Raw genomic sequence first — 19,654 nt, 5'->3', positions numbered from 1 at the left:
TATTTGGCGCATGTTTGAACGCTCCCCGTCAATTTCAACGTACTGATACCGGTCTTGCAAATAGCTTTCGATTAGGTTCAGGGCAACACCCCTGATGCCACAAAGGTCCAGTTTCTGCAGTAAAGTTTTATGATTAAGGCGATCGAATGCCTTAGAAAAATCGATAAATATGCCTAATGTTAGCAGTTTGTTTTCAATGTTTGTAAGTATCATTTCTTTCTGTTTTAGTAGCGCCAACTCTGTCGAGTACCCCTTTCGGAAACCGAACTGACAAGGGGTAATAATTGAGTGTTTTTCACAGAAAGCATATAGTCTCATGTGCATAATTTTTTCTAGTCCTTTGGAGAATACCGGCAATACAGACACAGGCCTGTAATTACCCACGTTGTTCTTATCCCCTGCCTTGTGGAGGACGGACACCTTGGCCACTTGCATTCTTTTAGGAAACACCCCATCCTGAAGGGCGAGGTTATAAATGTGGGTCAAACAAGGGGCGATAGAATGAATTACACGCTTTACAGGCCCGATCTGAATGCCATGCATGTCGTTACTTTTACTGTTTCTAAAATTGTTATATACTGATATTGATTCACTGTCGTCAGTAGGCAGAAGAAAAACACTCTCCAAAGTCTTATCGACTAGGTCACAAGCATTGACGGAGTGAACGCTATCAACTCGCTATCGCTATCGCTATCAATATTAATATGAGCCTCTGAAAGGAACGTTTCCAGCCCACAATCACCCGAAAATGAGAGCACGGATGTGACCCGTCACGTTTCTTAAAACATGTATTTTCTGATCGTCACGATGTCAAATAAAGATTTGTGCTGAAAACTAAAAAACAAAACATGCTCAGAATTTATGACACTGGAAACATCCGATGGGGGATGATTGAGCTCTGACAACCCTCACAATTAGGTAAGGCTCCAAGAAGGGCACCAAGCACAACAATCGGTTGCTATATAAGCCTCAGAAATATATGGTTTATATTTTACAATTTTCAGTAGGCACATCAGGTATTGGTAGCTGTCTGCACATTTCAGCATCTGTCATGCCAAGGATAAAATAAAATAAATTAGATGTAGAACAAAACTGTTTAAACATTCCTTTTTTCCAAAGAGCATTCATGAGTGGAATGCCCTTCCTGAACTTGTGGTGGCAGAAACCTCAGATGCCAGCTTCTCTTCTCTCCTATTGGATCTATAAAACTCCCTCAGTGTGCAATATCCTGTATTGTTTTATTAGTTATAATTGTATTGTGTTTTCCTTTAGGTTATTACTTTGTAATGTGCTCGCTGATTGTATTCCTTTTTTCTTGCAGCAGATCTTAGATATTTTTTTTTGTCTTTGTTTGCACCTTTTTGTGTATTGGTGCTCTCAAGCACTATGTTTTACTTGCGTTTAACAAGTGTGATGCAACCATCTTTTATGTATTTTAACCCCCCTACTGTAATGCCACCTGGGCAATGTAGGTACTGTATGAATAAAATAAATAAATTCTTAACAGAGTGAAACTTGAGACCTTAATATATGACAATGTGATTACAGTAAGAGTAGCTTGGAGAGGTAATAAAGCAAGCCATGTGTTACGATTCCTTCTTCAAGTTGCACCCTTTTTCTTCAAACATTCTTTTTTCTCTTCTCGCTGCATTTCCTTGGGCAGGCAGACGTCAATGAGTGTGGACTCACTTGGGGCCAACATTCCCAAAGTTGCTTCCCAAGGCGAGTGCCAGGGCTGTTGCCAGGTGGCCCAGAAGACTGCAGAGCCCTGAGTAGGTTCAAAATTGCCAGAACTATGTTAAACAAACTTTGACAACAGAAACTCATAATTATTAGAAGACAGGTCAGCATTCTATTTTTCAGCAATAACTCAGAGTAGTGCAGTTGACTTATAATAGGAACCAAAAAAGGTTGACCTGTAAAAGTGAAGTTATATTTCCGAGCCCATCAGGCTCACAATTCCCCGCGTCAGCCGCTGCTCCTGGAGCGTAAGTGCAAAGCGGTGAAATTCAACAGTGTGAAGGAGCAAAGTTTTGATGTGAGCAGCACAACGCAAACGCTACGGCATGGAGGCCCGTTGTTAATACGATAGTCCCGTGGTCTTAACAGGAGTTGAAGATACTGACTCTGTTTCATCACAGCAGCTGCCATCCCATGATTCTGTGAAGCGTCTCCTCGCAACCTTTTAGCTCGCTGCTCACGACACTGCTGACATTGCGGCAATGGCAGCGTCACTGCTTGGAAGTTTAGATGATGACATAACCAGTGCGGTTCACAAGAAGTGAGTTTTAACAAGGGGGACTATTCTTACAGGTCGTTTTAGTCATTGTTTCACCCAACCCCAGTTACCTAATAGTTCTCCCTTTCATCCCGCTTCTTTTTCCTCTTCTTTCCCTAGTCCCCTTAGTAGTATATGCTTTGGCTTGTCCGGCTTCAATTACCATCTCTCACTGCAGTGGCCCGCACTGCCATGAATAAAAAATTACTTTTGTTTTGTTATGTTTACTTTTCGTTCGGAGTGCGAGAATCATGCAGCATGCTCACGCTCTGCTGAGCGCGTGATTAAAGAGTTTGATTCCCGATGCTGTAGTGGTCTGATGTTCCTACAAAGCTGGTGACCAGAATTCGAACAGTGTCGCTCACACACTGCGGACGCCGGCTCCATCGCAAGCATAGACGCGGCAACACTTCATCAGAAGGTAATGCGACAGCAGCCTCCAGTTATGCTCTCGCCACAATCGAGCTATGACTTCCAGCATTCTGGCTCAAAAACCTGCAAGTCTGGTTCATGCAGGTCGAGCTCCGTTTCCATCTGAGGCAGATCACTTCACAACTGACGCGCTATTACACCGTCGTCGCATCTCTACCTGAAGAGATCGCAGACCAACTAGACTATGTGTTGCCTTCGCCACCATCTGAAGACTCTTATGACCAGCTGAAAGCAGTGCTGCTAACCAGGATGACTCTATCAGAGAGGTCCTGCATCTAACAGCTCCTAACCGCCGAAGAGCTCGGGGACCGTCATTTGATGCAGCTTCTGCACCGCACGAAGCAGTTACTAGGAACGCAAAAGCTTTCAAAATGCTGATTTCCATCCTGCGCGAGCTCTTTCTTCAGAAGCTCCCGCAAGGCATGCGGACGATGCTGGCCGCGGCGGATGACATGTCCCTTGACCACCTAGCCGAGCTTGCTGACCGCACTCAGGACCGGATTAAGGAATTTTGGGGCCCTGGGCTAAGGCTGTTTATAAGGCATTTATGATGATAATACTGACTATGATGACGATGGTGGTGAAGGACGTAACGACAATGACGGCGAGGTGTATTTCACCACCTTATGAAATACACATATTGTTCATTTTACGATGCATACTGAAAGGTTTCTGTATCAGTAGATTTGATGACTAGCAAATTAATGTTTCACTGGGTAGAAATAAAGCAGATGCCATTGTGGATGAGAGGCTGTTTAGGAAACAGTTAATCGCACACTAAGAGGTGCAAAACGCAAAGCAATGAACGATTGGGGATAATGTTAAGAAGCGCCGGGCACATTGAACACCTCCATAGGGTCTTGTAAACTTTCGTTGAAAAGTTGAAAATGATGACTCCACTTTCCTTTAGCCTGTTTGATCAGGTCTACAATGTTATTTATATGGTACGTGTCGCTTTTTGCTAGCATAAATTCATCATACTGTTGAGTAAAGTATAAACAGCATGCAAGCGATTTGGCGAGCGATGAGACAAGCGACGGCAACCAGCTTCGCTGTCGCTCGGTCAGTCACGCGACAGAGCAAACCGCATGAAAGTGATGGGAGCAAGCGACCAAGGCGATAAGCTACGTTTTCTAAAAATTCAAGAACCAAGCGACGCGAAAAGCGATAGTGAGAAATCTCCATTGCTCGTCGCTGACTCTTGTCGCTGTCGCCGTTGCTCGTCTCGTCATTCGCTAAATCGCTTACATGCGGTTCAGCCTTTAGAGAGATGGCGCAGTTGACCCTCTTGATGTCAAGTGGCGTAATTACTTGAGCACAAACTGCATTAGATAGTAACTAAAAGGATACCTGAAGAAATTCCCATTACAAGAAAGAAAAAATCAATATCGCTGCCCCTAAAGACATGTCTCGCGAGTCACAACTCGAAAACTGTCCCGAGAATATAGTGTTTTTATTCTAGTAATTGCTTCGATTGATTGGAACTTGCCTAACTAGTCCTTTCTTAATTAATTACTGACTTGAGCAGCAAAACAGCACAGACAACAAAGTAATTTTGGTGATTAAGGGGACACACCCCTGGGAGGGTCAACTTCTGAACCCTTGGGTTAAAATTAATTAAATTTTATAGGGTAGGCTGGAGGTCATTCTAGAGGGTGCAAAACAAAATTTCAGTTCTGTCAGTTAAATGGGAAGGAAATTAGAGCAGCTTCTATCAGCAACACGCCTACATTGTTTAGTTAATCTATCGTCAGAAAACTATCATAATATTTACAATTTTTATTCGCTAGATATGTAGCAGAATGCCTAGGGGGTGCGGTTATGGAAGGTTTTTTTGTAAAAAGTCATTTATTTCTATAAATTTTCTCTTCTGAAAAATTGGTCAACTTTTTGGTCTTCTGTGTCTTCGACAAATTGTCAACAATTTTTATAAAAGACATCTATAAAGTGACAAAAATCATCCATAGCCGTATTCCTTATTAAATTTCAGCCAGGAGAAGTGAAGAACGAGCCTCCCTGTAGTGCCATTAACAAATGATAGATTGACTAAAATAGAATTTATCCTAAGAAGTGGAACGGAGAAAAATGTGTCTAAAATGCTCCAAACTTTACCTTTTCTTTAGCTTTGGTGGACAAAAAATAATTTATAAAAAATTACTATGCAGTGGGAACTAATTAAACTTTCTGGTAATACTTTCTAGATGTTGGTGGATGTAATTATGTCATTTTCAAACTTTTTTTGCAGGACTTTTTTTTCTGGGTTGTGTCCCTCTTTAAAGTATTCAGGCATCAAACCACTTTGACCACCCTCTTCTAATAACTGAACTCTCGAGTTCCAAACCAAGAGACTTCTGCATTCAAATAATACAATTAATGATTGAGACTGAATGCAAAAGTAATACAGCAACCACTGTCATTTGGCCACATTGACAGGCATTTTTCATGAAGATTAATTAAGGATATATTTTCAAATTTCTCTCCTACATGCTGTCTATCTTGAGGGGATGTTTCAATTAGTTTTAGAAGTGGTCTTGTTTCTTCTAATTGCATCAATTTAGAACTTCACAGCCATTTGGACGTTTTACTCGAAGCTAAGAATAATAGGTCATAGCTCAGAGGCTCGTAAAAAATTGCAGCGATCATATCACTCGATGGTAAGAAAAGTGTTGTCTCACACTGGCAGATCAGACAGCTCCAAGGTAGTTGCTTGTGGTCAGTGCCTCTCGAAAACTTTCTGGGGCATATCTCAAACGTCGGCTTCTTGAAACGCCTGTTACTGGTTGGAAAAGGAGGGTTCGGGAGGTTCACCGATATTTCTTTTTGCTTGTTTTACGCTCGTCATTTTGGAGGAAAAAAAAAATGTATAGCATGTATGTTGCTCATGTAGCCTTCGGCAACACTTGCTTGCCTTCCAACCCACCACTGTCTGTAAAATGCGTCGAGGGGATCCCAGCACAATAGAGAACTCTGCGGCCATCTTTCTGTCCGGCTTCAATCAGAAGAGACTTCGAAGGGGCAAGGAGGGTGGGAGGCAATGCTTACATTTTGTTGCTCTAGCACAGTCTTTTAGAACGAGCTCACATACACCAGCTCGTCTCGAGAAGGGAACTTTATAGCATCCCTGTTTCCCCATTGAAAAAAAAGCCAGGACCCAGAGGCTTCTCCAAGTTTTGCTCCTCTTTGAGGTCTGAGCTGTTCTGAACTGAAACCGACTAGCTTATTTTCAAATTTCCAGGGGCCAGCACAGGGCCCCCTGGCAGCCTGGGGCCCTGGGATGCAGCCCCCTTAGCCCTTAGCTTAATCTGGCCCTGACCGCAACGTGGAATATTCATCGCCGAATGTAAGTGCCGTCAAAGTATCGGGCCCTACGTCTTGGGAAGCACGAGCGTCAAGCATCGAGGCCCAACTTGATCGCCTCACAAGTGCCATCGCCACCATGGGTCAAGCCCAGCCAAGATCAATGTGATCATTGCGATGAAGTCAATCCCGTTGCAGGTCTGCATCACGGCGAGCTTCGCATTCTCTTACCATTGCCTATTCGGTGAGAGAGCTACGAAGTGCAAACAACCCTGCACGTGGTTGGGAAATGCCGAGGCCCAGCACTAGCAGCGGCAGGTGATCAAGACCAGACAATCCGCTTGTTTTATGTTGTCGATCGGATTGCAGGGCATAGTTTGCTTATTGAAACTGGAGCTGAGGTTAGCATCTTAGCAGCATTACGCACTGACCGCCTCCCAGCAGCAGGACTCCTCACCTTCCCTGCGTGCCGTCAACAGCTCTCCGATTGCCACCTATAGGCAACAATCCCTTGTTATTGACATCGGACTGCGACAAATATTTCAATAGGTCTTTATCGTAGTCGACTTGCGACTGCCCATTTCGGGAGCAGACTTTCTCTCTCATTTTAATTTGTCCGTGAACCTCCAGGCATGACGACTCAACGATGTAAGAACATCATTACCGGTTCAAGGCATCCTTTCGAACTTCACGATGTCTCCGTTGTGACCGCTTCCAGCCACATCGCGCTACCAGGCCGCTCTCACGAAATATTCAGCGCTGACAAAACCCAGTAACCTTGAATTACTTGCCAAGCACAGAGTCACTCATCACATCTCAACTACCGGCCGACCCTTCTCCACACGCCCGTCGGCTTGCCGGTGAGTGCCTCACCATCACACATTGTGAGTTTGATCATACGCTGCAGCTAGGCATCATTCAACCCTTGGCAAGCGATTGGTCATCGCCTATGCACATGGTCCCGAAAAAGACCCCAACGATTCGCGACCGCGCAGCGACTATCGAGCCCTGAATGCCTGCACAGTGCCCGATTGCTACCCCATGCCGCACATCCACAGTTTTTTTGGAAGCGTTTTGGAAGTCTCGCTGGTACGACCGTCTACAGCAAGATTGACCTGGTGAAAGCCTATCACTAGATTCCTGTGGAGCCAGCAGACGTAGCGAAAAATGCAATCACTACCCCATTAGGACTGTTCGAGTTTGTCCATATGTCCTTTGGCCTGTGGAACGCTGCTAAGACGTTCCAAAGATTCTTAACAAAGTCACTTGAGGACTTCCTTTTGTCTTTGCCTAACTTGACGATCTTCCGGTGGCTAGTCCCACACCGGACGAACACGAACGACACATCCACATTTTGTTCGACCGCCTGCAGAAATTTGGCCTTGTCATCAACCCTGCCAAATGCATATTCAAAGGGGACAACTCGGAATTCCTTGGCCATCGCATCACCCCGTTGGGAATCCAGCCACTGGAAGACAACATCAATGTAGTTTGTGAGTTCCCGCAGTCAACATCTCTACACAAGCTTAGAGAATTTCTAGGTCTGGTCAATTTTCATTGCAGATTCATACCACACTGCTCGAAAATCCTTCAACCCATGACAGACCTCCTGACAAAGGAAGGACCTTCATCAAAAGTGCAGTGGAGCGAAAAGGTGGCATCAGTCTTCTCCACAGTGAAAGAGGCCTTGGCCAATGGAACACTTCTTGTCCACCCACTTCCTGATGCATTTACCCGCCTCCTGACTGATGCATCCCAGACAGCTGTTAGAGCTGTTTTACAGCAGCTTTAGGACGGAGTCTAGGAGCCGCTTAGTTTCTTTTCACAGAAACTCAAGCCCACGGAAACGCGGTACAGTCCCTTTGGACAAGAACTGCTCACTGTTTACTTAGCTGTGAGACATCTGCGCTATTTCCTCAAAGGATGGCAGTTTCATGGACTCACAGATCACAAGCCCCTGATGTATGCTCTCCGTGGCAACCACACGACTTACTCAGCACAGGAAATAAGACAATTTGCCTTCATCTCCGAGTTTATGGCTGACCTCCGTCACGTCAAGGGCCAAGAAAACAGTGCGGCCGATGCGCTTTCTCGCATCGAAGCCATTTCCTCGTCCATGGCCCTGGTAGACTTCAAGACCTTTGCTGCAGCACAACAGGCAGGCTCAGAATTGCAAGCTCTTCGGAACGCAACATAATCCTAGGTGTTCAGGGACATACCACTTCCAAGCTTGTCGATGACTCTAGCATGCGACATGTCAATAGGAACGGCTCGACCTTTCGTCCCATTTGCCCTGCAACGCCAGATCTTCGATTGACTTCACAACATCCGCCATCCAGGCATTCGGGCCACACAGCAGCTGCTCACAGCACGTTATGTATGGCCGAAAAGGAATGCTGATGTTCGCAGCTGGGCAAAGGCTTGTCTTCAGTGCCAGCGTTCCAAAATGAACATGCATACAATAACACCGTTGAAAGCATTTGCGCTACCTGATGCACGATTTGGTCATGTGTACATTGACATTGTAGGCCCCCCCCCCATCATATCAAGGACTCGGGTACATTTCAACGTGCGTTGACAGTTACACTAGGTGGCCTGAAGCAATTCCACAAGCCAACATCTCTGCTGAGACAGTCGCAAGTACATTTGTAGGGACCTGGATCACTCGTTTCGGCTGCACATCTACAAAAACAATGGACAAAGGACACCACTTCCAGTGTGCCTTGATCGCTGCTCATACGCAGCTACTCGGAACCCACCATGTCCACACTGCCGCATAACACCCGTCCGCAAATGGAGCGGCGGAGCGTTTACATTGGCAGCTCAAGGCGGCGATCACTGCACGAGACAGGTGTTTTTAATGGGTCGACCATCTATCTCTTGTCCTTCTCGGCATTCGGTTTGCATTCAAGCAAGACCTGAACAGCACCTCCACAGAGTTTGTGCATGGCGTACCACTCCATTTCCCAGGAGACTTCTTTGAAGCACCAAAAACATTGAAGTTGCCTTCATCACAGATCTACCTGGAAAATATGCGGCAGAGCTTTTAGCAGCTACAACCAATGCAACCTTGGTAGCCAAGCTCCCAGAAAGTCTTTGCGAGCCAGGACTTGTCAGCGTGTTCACACGCTTTCCTGAAGAAGGTTTAAAGAAAAGCTTGACACCGTCCTATGACGGACCTTGTATCAGCTGTACGGCGAAAACCATGACTCTTAAACAGAAGTCTTTGCCATGAACGGTGTCAAGCCAGCCTTCCTGGATGATGCTCCGCTCTTTTCTGCTGTCCAGCAAGGAGTCGCCAGCACGTCAATGAGTTCGCCCCCCTCCACAAAGCGTGTCTCGTGGAGCATGTGACTTGGTGTTTACAAAAACTAACAACACCTTCTCCTACTTTGCTCCATGTGGCTAGGGGGGGAGCCCTGTTCTGGCCCATGCTAGCGTGACAGAAAAATAAATTATTATTTTTATTTCTCTTTACTTCCCACTCGGGGCGCGAACAACACGCCGCATATGCTCACACTCTGGTGTATTTTTTCTGTGTATTTATTTAGACCGCTCTTGTGTGCACGCCCCTTTTTCTGTGTGTTTTAACATTGTACATCACTCTTGCTATGGCTCTCAATAAAGAGCTGTAGTATTCCTAAATAAAAATAAATATTGTTTTACTTTTCTTGGAGTTGACCTATATATAAGATAAGTAACTACAGGAAATACAACATGCTTTCGAAGACTTTGTAGCGCCTCCTTGCAATCAGCATTACACTATTTCTACCAAGAGAGTTACTACAGTCGAACCCGGATATATCAAATTCAAAGGGGTTCCTAAAATAGTTCTATATGTCAATAATTTGATATACAAATAGATGTTAAATTAAGTTCAAGTTGAAATTTCCTAGCATCTCTGCTAATACCGAAGGTCGTGACGAACGGGAGCTTACCAAATAGGGCATCTAAGAGCCGCTAAATACAGTAGAGTGTAGTTGGTGGAGACCGCAAACACTGGCGCGCTTACACGCGCACCTGGCCGGGACCTCCACAGAGCATGAACGACAAAACACGAAAAAACGAAAAAAATACGGAAAAGCAAGATGCATAAAAAAAATCTTTTGATCCATACCAAAAGTTAAGCAAGCAACAAAAAAGAAAGCTCACTAAATTCAGGCAGCAAAAAAAGAAAGGAAAAAGAAAAGAAAAACAGGCAAGGCAACAACGGCAAAAGAAAAAGGTAAACAAAGGTGTTTAAAGTGCGATGGCAGAGCCGTTGTTGTCTACACACTCAACTGCCGAAAATATTTTTTTTTTTGCTTATTTTATTTTGGGGCAAGGGAGTCGCACAGTATCAGCGGTGTTTGGGGAAAGGGCGCAGGCTACCGTTCCAACAGCGGGCACTCCCTGCTCTCCCTACGTGCGCGCGTGCCCTTCCCCTTGCTTTTGCCATCCTCCACTTTTTTTTTGCGATTCATTGTCTCTGCTTTCCTACAACTGCTCTTTCGATGCGTATCTTTCCGCGTGTATGCTGGCTTGGCGGTCGGCCAGCCACGCAACGCAAGCGATATGCTCGCCACCGGCGCAATCGGATCGCAGGAAAATGAATGGGCGGCCTGGCTTCTCGTGCGCTATATTGAGTGTCCCCGTTATGGGCTTGGATACAAAAGGACAACGCTCCTATACTATTACATGTGATTTTCAAGGGGATGTTCGGACTGTTTGATATAAACAATAATTCGAAATACCCGAGTATGATAGAACCGGGCTCAACTCTAGCGTGTACCAAGCTGTTTCGTCTCTCCTAGGCTCCAAGCGTAAACCTGGTCCCAAATCTATTGCTCTTACATCATATCAAATACACCTTCCAGTAACCTTCTTTCTACTAACTTTCTCCAGCCATGATTAACGTCTTAAAAGCAATCTTCGCATTCCTCTAGGTTAACCCAGTGAAGGCTAAATGAAGAGCTAAAACAATGTAAAAATAAACGAGAGACATCCACAGTGTAAATTAACTAAAAAAAATTGAAAAGAAAGATTAAATAAAAAAGTTGTAGTGAAATAGCTATTAAAGAAAAGCAACAGAAGAATCGGACAATGCATTGAAGCTAGGCATAAAAAAATTTAGCAGGAACACTTCAAGGGGGACTTGGTGAATAGGTAAGGCACTTGTGGAAAACATGTTTACTTGCTTCCCTATTTCAATTTTTGTTTCTAAGGGGGACACTGGCTAAAGGTTGAACTTTTGAACTACTCAAGTGATTGGAATGAAATTTGTAGGGGAGATTTAACTTCAGGTGTAGGTGTACTGTGCAAAGTTTAAGCTCTCTAGGACAAATTTACATATACCTGCATAGGAAGATGCGTCACTCTTCATTAAGAAATCTATGACATGCAAATGAAGCTTTTAAGTACCATTTTGACTGCTTGAATATAAAGTGGGGGATATGGGACTATGGGCTATCTAGTTTGAATAACTCAAAAGTAAATATTTCTGGAAAAGTTATTGCCTCAAAATATGAGATGCATATCTGTCCTATGTCAATTTTTGAAAGCATCGTTTTTTATCACTAAGGGCTTAAACTTAAAACAAAATGTAGATAGCCCGATTCCCCAGTAAATTTCAGTTCAGAAACATGTTGATTCTGGTATCAGAATACTTTCCCCTTCGAACAAAAGATTTCTTCGTATGAAATTTCCAGCAAAAAGTGGAACTGAAAAAAATGTATTCAAACATTGAACTCCTTTACTTGGTTACTGCCTCACAATGTGTTGAAAATATTTTATATCAACATAACAATTAGGCGTATGGTTATCAAATTTAGTGTAAGGGTGTATAATTAGTTTCTAAAACCAAAAACCTCAAAATTAAAAACTGAATATTTTCAAAAATTTCGAAATTTAGGCCCATGTGCCCCTTTAATGCAAAAGCATTAACTTTCCCATGGAGCGAGCCAACGCCATCAGCCGCGCCAAACAGCAACTTAATTTCCCTCTCCTAACAGAGCGAAGTGAGTCGCAATCAGAGGCATCTCAGCTTTAAAGCCACACAAAAAGCCACACAAAACGACAGCTAAATAAAGCCGAAATATGCAGGATAGGGTCGTTGCACGTTAGTGTCAAGAAGAGCCAGCCCATAGTGCTACGTGCCCTCGCCAGAGCGTGACGGGAGAAGCAAACAGTTGGCTGGCCGGGCCAACCGGGCCACCCAGACAAGAGCCCACTGGGATGTATACTGGGGCGGCTACACGCAGATGTCAGCACAGCTCGCCCACTTCACGAGAATGCATGCAAGAACGACATTCATGCTTTCGCATTCACAACTCATAAGTGCTTAGGTATACCTCGAGCCTTTTTTTGGTCTTCTGATAAAGAAAATTTCTGCTAAGTAAAACAATATACTTTTCTAGACCCCAAGAGTTTAAATTAAAGAGATTCTAGTACAAAGAACAGACAGATGCAGCCTTCCATTTCTGTCAAGGGCTCCACATGTGTGTATGTGTTTGCCCATAAAAGTTTTAAGAAAAAGAAAAAGCAGTGGCTTACTCTGCCTGGCACAGACGACATCGTTGAAGGCCTGCCAAGAAAGAGAATACGAAATTGTGTTTATAAGTTTGCATACCTCCCATTACAGCTTGTGTCCAGTATTCGAGCCTATGCTCTCAAGAGTCAGCGAGTGTATACGTGTATACCGCACTGCAGTCAGGGGTGGATATATGGGTCAGGCATGGTTGGGGGGTGGGCGTCTGCTTAAATATTACTCTTTACGGCCGAAACATTGCCATCTATTTTGCTGACCCATTATTTGCTATGTCACCAAAACCTAAACCTTTGGTTGGTGTATATCAATTATTTTCACAAAACAAAAGTTGACCTTTAAGGGCGTGGAAAGGGGGAGATCGCCCCCTCTCCTTTCCCTTCTTCCCCTAAATCTGCTCTTGACTGTAGTGCTCCTGGAAAACCAATTATAGGTCATTACAGTAAAACCTCGTTATAACAAAGTTGAAGGAGCGGTCGTAATTATTTTGTTATAACCAGGGTGTCGAACCGGAACCGAACCGGTATTTTTTCCGGAACTGAACCCGAACCCGAACCGTTATATTGTTATCGCGATGAACCCGAACCGGAACTGAACCGGAAAAAAAATAACGGTTACCGGCTCATGTCAAAACGGTTCGGCCACGCGCTGTTGACAATGAATGTGCTATCAATGCCATTTGTTTTTTAAGTGCCGTCAACTGACACACACCTCGCTTACATATTTTTCTTCTCCACTCAGTCTTAGGAATATAAACGCTGCATCCATAAATCTTGACAAACGCTGCATCCATGAATCTTGACATAGGAACCAGTATCGCGCTGGTCGCGGCTTGCACGGAAAAAAAAAAATTAGAAGGCTGTGCAAAAAAAAAAAAAAATCGCGTCACGGGATTTCATTTTCCTACAATATCGTAAATTCTAAATGCTGCTGTGTGCTCATTTCATAACACGTTTCTAGAACGCGCGAGTTCTTGAAGCTTGCTTCCATCGGAATGAGAAAAGAAAAGAGTTTGATAATACTAATGCATCCGGTTTCGTATAGGCACTTAGGAGCTAGCATGTTTGTGAGACAGTGAACTCTTCTATTTTAATATTTATCCTATTACGTCCTTCTGGCGTTGCGTTCGGTGAAGTGTTTTTCATATTCCGTATCTTGTTTAATGAAAACTTCTTTAAGGGTCTAATTTGAGTTACCGAAGGCTAGTTCAAATAAAGAAAGCTGAATGTTCTCCCCACTGTTCCTTCAATTGCTTACACGTCGAGGTGGCAGGATAGTTAGCGAGTTCTACTTGTAAGTGGGTTTGTAAGGAGGTCGCGGATTTTACAGCTACTGCGTCGGACCCAATTAGATGAAGCCCGAATGCGTAAACGTCGGTGAGGTAACCTTTGAGTGCACATAAAGAAACCATTCCTGGTAGAAATCCCTGAGCCTTACACTACGATGTATCCCGTTTCGTATGTGCTGATTTCGGATGTTTTATTTGTAATTTATTTTGATGGTTGCAATTTGTCATTTATAATTTCCAAACCGGTTCGCGAACCGGTTCAGCGCCCCGAACCGGTTCGCGAACCGGTTCGCGGATCGAATTAATCGAACCGGAACTGAACCGGAAAAAAATAAATTTACCTGAACCTGAACTGTAACCGAACCCGTATTTTTTTCGGTTCGACAGACTGGTTATAACCATTAGTTTGTTATAGCCACTGTCCATTTCTTCCCACTATTAGCAAGCAAAGGGAATTATGATTGCTTTGTTATATCCATTAGTTTGTTATATCCCATTTTGTTATAACGAGGTTTTACTGTATTTCATCTGCTTGGTGACTGAAAAGGATGATCAGAATCGTGCTTTAATGGTAATTTTGCTTCAGCGGAAAAATAGGTGGACGCCTTTCTTGGCACTGAACTGAGACTGCATGGCACTGACTGCACATCTCACTGGTATTCATTAACAAGTCGTAAGTGCAAGACCATACCCTAAAGCTCAATAAAGATGCTGTTAATCGATCAATCAATCATAAGCTAAGCTGAGCAAAACAATTTATTAGTGTTCGGGGTGCATCACAGGGCAGTACACACGCAGAAAATTTCGGATGTTTAAAAATGAAAAAATTCCCACCGCAAAATAGAGTCCTCATTTCTTCATTGTATAGTACATGTTTTTATGCCAGGTGGGGGAAACCTTCACATCATACTTTTCTTAGGGCCGCTGAGGTTCAAAACCCATCGTGATGACAAAACAGAAAGAGAAGAAGAGCATTAACATATCTAGAGCCTTGCACATCCGCGGATTACCCGCGGATCATCCGCAGATATCCGCCGCCAACTGGCAGATGCAGATAAAAAATGAATCAGGTTTGGCATATTGCGGATCAAATGCACATTCCACGAGCTGCGGATGCGGATATCAGCGAGTCCGGATTTAAATTTTTGCCGAGGCGGCCCACGAACCTGTACGACCGCAGAGTGTGGAGTGAATAAGTGAATGATGCTATGTAGTGCATCATCGAATATTTGAAGGAGCAAAATACTCATCTAGAAAAAAGGTGCCAATCGGGGAAACATTGTTTTTTATGTCAGAAGATACCTGATTCTCAGCAAAGATTGCTTTAGAGCGCTCTATCTCGCCAAATATGCTGTCCCTAGAAAAATTACGGAAATCAATCAATTGTCCCAGGGAAAGCGTGTTCTTGTTTCGCAGGGAAAGAGCGGAAAACGTTCTTCAGGCATAATAAGCCCAAAACGTTCTTCTGGCAAATGAGCCACAAAAAAAGTAGAATCCTCCAACAACAAGACTAAAGTATGAGTTCCCGTATTTCAAACTTGTATTGCAATTTGTGGATGCCACCCCAGCATCAAGTGCGCCAGGAGAGAGACTTCTCATAAGTGGACCTTGTAATTCAAGAGAGGCGAATCAATATGTATCCGTCCATCATTGACGATATTCTGTTTCCACACAGAAACCTCAACAGGTGAAACGTAATGTGTGTGTGCGTTTTTTTTCCTTTTCTTGACAGTTGCCAAGGTGTTGCTAAGCATGTGGTTCGAAGCACGTAGTTTCAGGTTCATGTTTGAAACTGAAACCAATAGGTGTGGCCATTATTTTTTTTTTTATATTTTCCAAATAGTGTATTTGCATCATACCACATATATATGAATACTTCGCTGCAGTGAGTGACCACTTGGCCTCTCCCTCTTTTTATTGTTTGACTTAAATAAAATCACCCAATGTAATGAGTGATGTTTAGAAAATATGCGTTTACTAAATAATAAATGCTACAAAACGAAAAAAAAATTTTTTTTTTCTTTCTGTTGAGCGCATTGTTTGGGCAGAGTGTCGCAGACTCCCAAGACAATCTCATAACTGCAATCATCTTTCGAGCAACGCGAAGTGTATCTGGAAGAGTGGTCGCTAATAATATATGATAAAACAGAATAAAGTAAAATTACTTTCGCTCTATTCTAACTCAAAAAGCTCCTTGATTTTTTTTTTCTTGTACAAAGATAAGCAAACGGCTTATAAAACACTATCCAGGTGCCTGTTGTTTTTTTTATTATTATTTTTTTTATTATTTACGCTTGATTTTATGGTGTCAAATAAATGTGCAGATCGCGGGTCGGTTGCAGTTCTAAATTTTGTGGATGCTGTTCGGATGCGGATACAAAGTATGCGGATGCGGATCGGATGCAATTGCAAAAATTTAAGAACAATGTGCCTGCAGTTCGGACACGGAGAGAAGGTCCGCAGGTGCGGATTGGATGCCCGAACTGTTATCCGTGTAGGGCTCTAGAGAAATCCCATATACAGATGTAATCTAAAACATGTCATTCCCGCAAAAAAAACACAAATTAAAAGGGTAAAAATACTTGCCGCATTGGCACTGTCGATGGCAGCTCCATACTTGGTTACAAACTCCTTCTGTTCTTGAAAGAACTCTTCGCAGTCCTAAAGGCCGCCGCCCCCAACCGAGAAGGAACACACAAGTGAACCGCACATACTGAGAATACATCCATGATTATGCAAAGAATTCCAGGCATACAGGGTCCTTGCTGCAAACTGTTGCATTGAAATTTTGAGCGAAGTAGGCCCCTTTCCCTGACTGCTGTGGCAAAGACAATTGTTTCACAAAATGCATCGTGTGTTGCTTTGTGGTGATGTTGCTCGGCAAACTGGATTTATCCAGCTTACCAAGCCACCGAAAAAGTGGTCAACATGCAGGTAAGCTGGCGAAGACATAATGCACCGGATGTCGAAATCGGCTGTCTTTGCCACCTTCACATGCCACAGCCTCGGGCTGAAGACGTTATTAAGGAAACCACAACTCACAAAACATGAAATTTGTAAATTTGTGTCTGCAAACACCATACCTTGTGGTCTTCCTTGCGAGTCTCGAGGGAGCTAGCAAGCCGCTCAAAGAGCCCGTCTTTCACCTTCACCCTGGGGGCCGGCTGAAAACATAAAGACAAAGTTAGTGGTGTAGGGTCAGTTGATCACTCGAGGCATATTCGGGCAGGCCCGAAACCAGTACCCTCAGAGAATGCACTACACTCTAGAAGACTTTCAGTAAAATTAACAGAAGAACGATGTTACTTCCCTGCATACCTCTCTCTGGATCAAAAACTTCTCCAGGGCGGGATCTCTTCCGTAGACAGGGTGTCGAAGAAGAAGCTCCAAATACCTGCTCCACAAGAAAAGAAAAAGAAAAGCATCCAGAATCTATAAAAAAACAAAAACTTAATCCCAGGAACATGACAGTCTTGACATCTCTCCTGATTTCCACAATCAACAAGACCCTTCAAACGTGGAACTTGTGACATATAATTCTAAATACCTTTCTCACCGCAATCCCAAAATGTAACACTGTATATGAAAAAATAAAAGCCAGTCGAGCCTATACGTGTTTGCTGTCTGACTTGGAACCTGTACTGTTGCTCTTGACATTGCAACTTAAACATTTATCTCAAAATGAGGATTGATGAGAGGAGAAAAAGCAGAAAAATTTGTTCTGCCACATTATAATCAGAAAAAGCATGGGTTCTCAAACTTTTTGATTTTGATGGTACCCGTACCTCTCTTTGCTGACAGCTAAGGAAGCCTTCCAAGTCTCGGCATGATGCAACAAAGCAATGCATAAGCCTACAGGCCCCCCCATACCTTGGGTGAGTAATTAGCTATGCATTGGGTGGCTCAGATATGCTAAAATAGTGTAAAAATAAAAAAGAAAACACCTCACATACGAGCAGAGGCAGCTGGGGAAATTTAGGAGCTTGGAAACCCGGGGGGAGGGGGCGGGGGGATACTGTGGGGAAGGCCCATGGGTTCACAAGAACAGCGTTTGTGAGCCCGTGAGAGAAAAACAATATTCTGCTTTTCAGCCCACATAACTAAATTACTATGCAATGTAAGAAACTAAGCATGAAGAGAAGCAGAAAAACAAGCTATAGCTGGGCTCTCCCTCACGTTTCGAGTCGCACGCAGTCCAGGGAAAACTGGTCCCCAATCAGAGCCTTGGAGTTGGGGCCCAGCTGCCTTCGCGACAATGTCTGGACCATCTCAACTGTTGTGGCGGGCTGCTCGGGGAGGGGGGGCACCTGCACCGCAATGCCAAGTGCCAAAGTTATGTACCGACTAGCCTATTAACCATTTTATTTCGCCTCTTTCGATACATGCACGTCCCCTGCTCAGAAATGCCCAGACTCACACGTGACATCATGGGCACTTTGTTAGTTCAAATGGGAAAGATACAACTTCCTGCGTGGATCAGTCACCCCCAAAAAATCATTGGTTTGGTTTATTAGTACACGAAATGCTAGAGCAGGCAGCGTTAAGACACCACTCAACATATTTTCTGCTACACAGCCATGCAGTTAAGAGGAAAAACAACAAACATTCAAATCGGAAACGGAAGGCAGGCACAAGGCAATCCGACATTGGAGACTGCGTATATCATGTGGATGTGTTTCACTAACACAACCATGTGTTTGGACTTTTTATTTTTATACATGTCTTGGTGGTTGCAAACTTTATCTCTGCAAATTTAATTACCTATCTTTTTTTATGAAAGGGTGCCTCAGATGGCGTGAATATTTAAACTACATATAAAGTTCTGCGTCGTCAACGCATGTGACTGACAGCCGGACCAGCCGGTTCTCAACTGGCAATTTTTGCACAGAAAACAAAGATTCCAACTTCGAGCAGCAAATTCAGTGATGTGATTGCTGCGCCAATTGCACCAAACTGCGCCAAGGGGCTAACCCTGCTACATCCTGCTACATTTTGCCAAAATATGGGTAATCTGTGCCAAGCCTGTGCCAAAGGACCAATTTCGGTCGCCTTTGAACACCGAAACCTAACTGAGTACCGTAAGCTAGGTGGCGCAAGCGGCCGCCCGACACAAAGTACCCTGCATCAATCGTTCATTCGGTCTTGCAAGGTTTTTCTTGCCGTCTCTCGTTTCGCGCTCCCGCTTGTCTCGTGTCTTAAAAAAAAAAAAAATCAGCGATAGACGCTTGCGTGTGCAGACGCTCCGACGCTAGCGTGCTGGGTACCAGCCATGCCGTCATGCTGTGAAACGAAACCATGTTTTTGCGCGGCGCTTCTTAAACTGAGACGTAAGGACCGCCGCATGTTCATCAACATTCCTGTTCTCGTTTAATACACTACTACAAAACTACCTGTAGCTCAAAGACTGCTGTGTCGGAGAATTGATTGCCTAGGTTTCTCTCGGTAGGCTTTAGTTCGAGAGGGACCCCAGTACGGAAAGATCTGCCGCGAAAGAAAGTTGATGAAGTGAGTTAAAACAAAAAAGGCAATGTCTGCACGCTGAACCCGCACAGCGCGCTTGTTTGTCTCGAGTTCAGTCGTTGCACAAGGCGCTCCGAGAACTTTTTGACCCTCTCGCAATGTCTGGCATCAATGTGCTCAGATTTCTTTTTTTTTTTTCAGTGTGTTTAATTTGTACCTTGCCTGTCAGCCTGGCAAGCACGTGCCGCTGGACTGCTTTTTTGTCGTATGCTGGACAGTTACATTCTGCATGCAATTTTGGGAACCAGTTGGCGACAGAGCGGAGTGGCATGGTTTAGATCAAACAGCCATCTCCACTCGAGCGACAATTTTTCAT

The 19,654-nt window shown here is 43.9% G+C and overlaps 1 protein-coding gene across 1 annotated transcript in view; it reads right to left on the bottom strand.

Annotated features, from left to right (window-relative positions):
* Positions 1-19,654, bottom strand: part of LOC8038135 (sorting nexin-32) — a 148,280-nt gene that overhangs the window by 121,670 nt on the left and 6,956 nt on the right. The window contains 6 exon segments of the mRNA XM_042291852.1: positions 1,690-1,768; positions 12,539-12,569; positions 16,405-16,479; positions 16,902-16,982; positions 17,137-17,212; positions 17,995-18,125. Of these exon segments, the coding sequence (XP_042147786.1) occupies positions 1,690-1,768; positions 12,539-12,569; positions 16,405-16,479; positions 16,902-16,982; positions 17,137-17,212; positions 17,995-18,125 (473 nt within the window).

This window comes from Ixodes scapularis, unplaced genomic scaffold (assembly GCF_016920785.2).
Source record: "Ixodes scapularis isolate PalLabHiFi unplaced genomic scaffold, ASM1692078v2 PGA_scaffold2__306_contigs__length_199485367, whole genome shotgun sequence".
Lineage (NCBI taxonomy): Eukaryota > Metazoa > Arthropoda > Arachnida > Ixodida > Ixodidae > Ixodes > Ixodes scapularis.
This window is presented reverse-complemented; position numbering and strand designations above follow the sequence as displayed.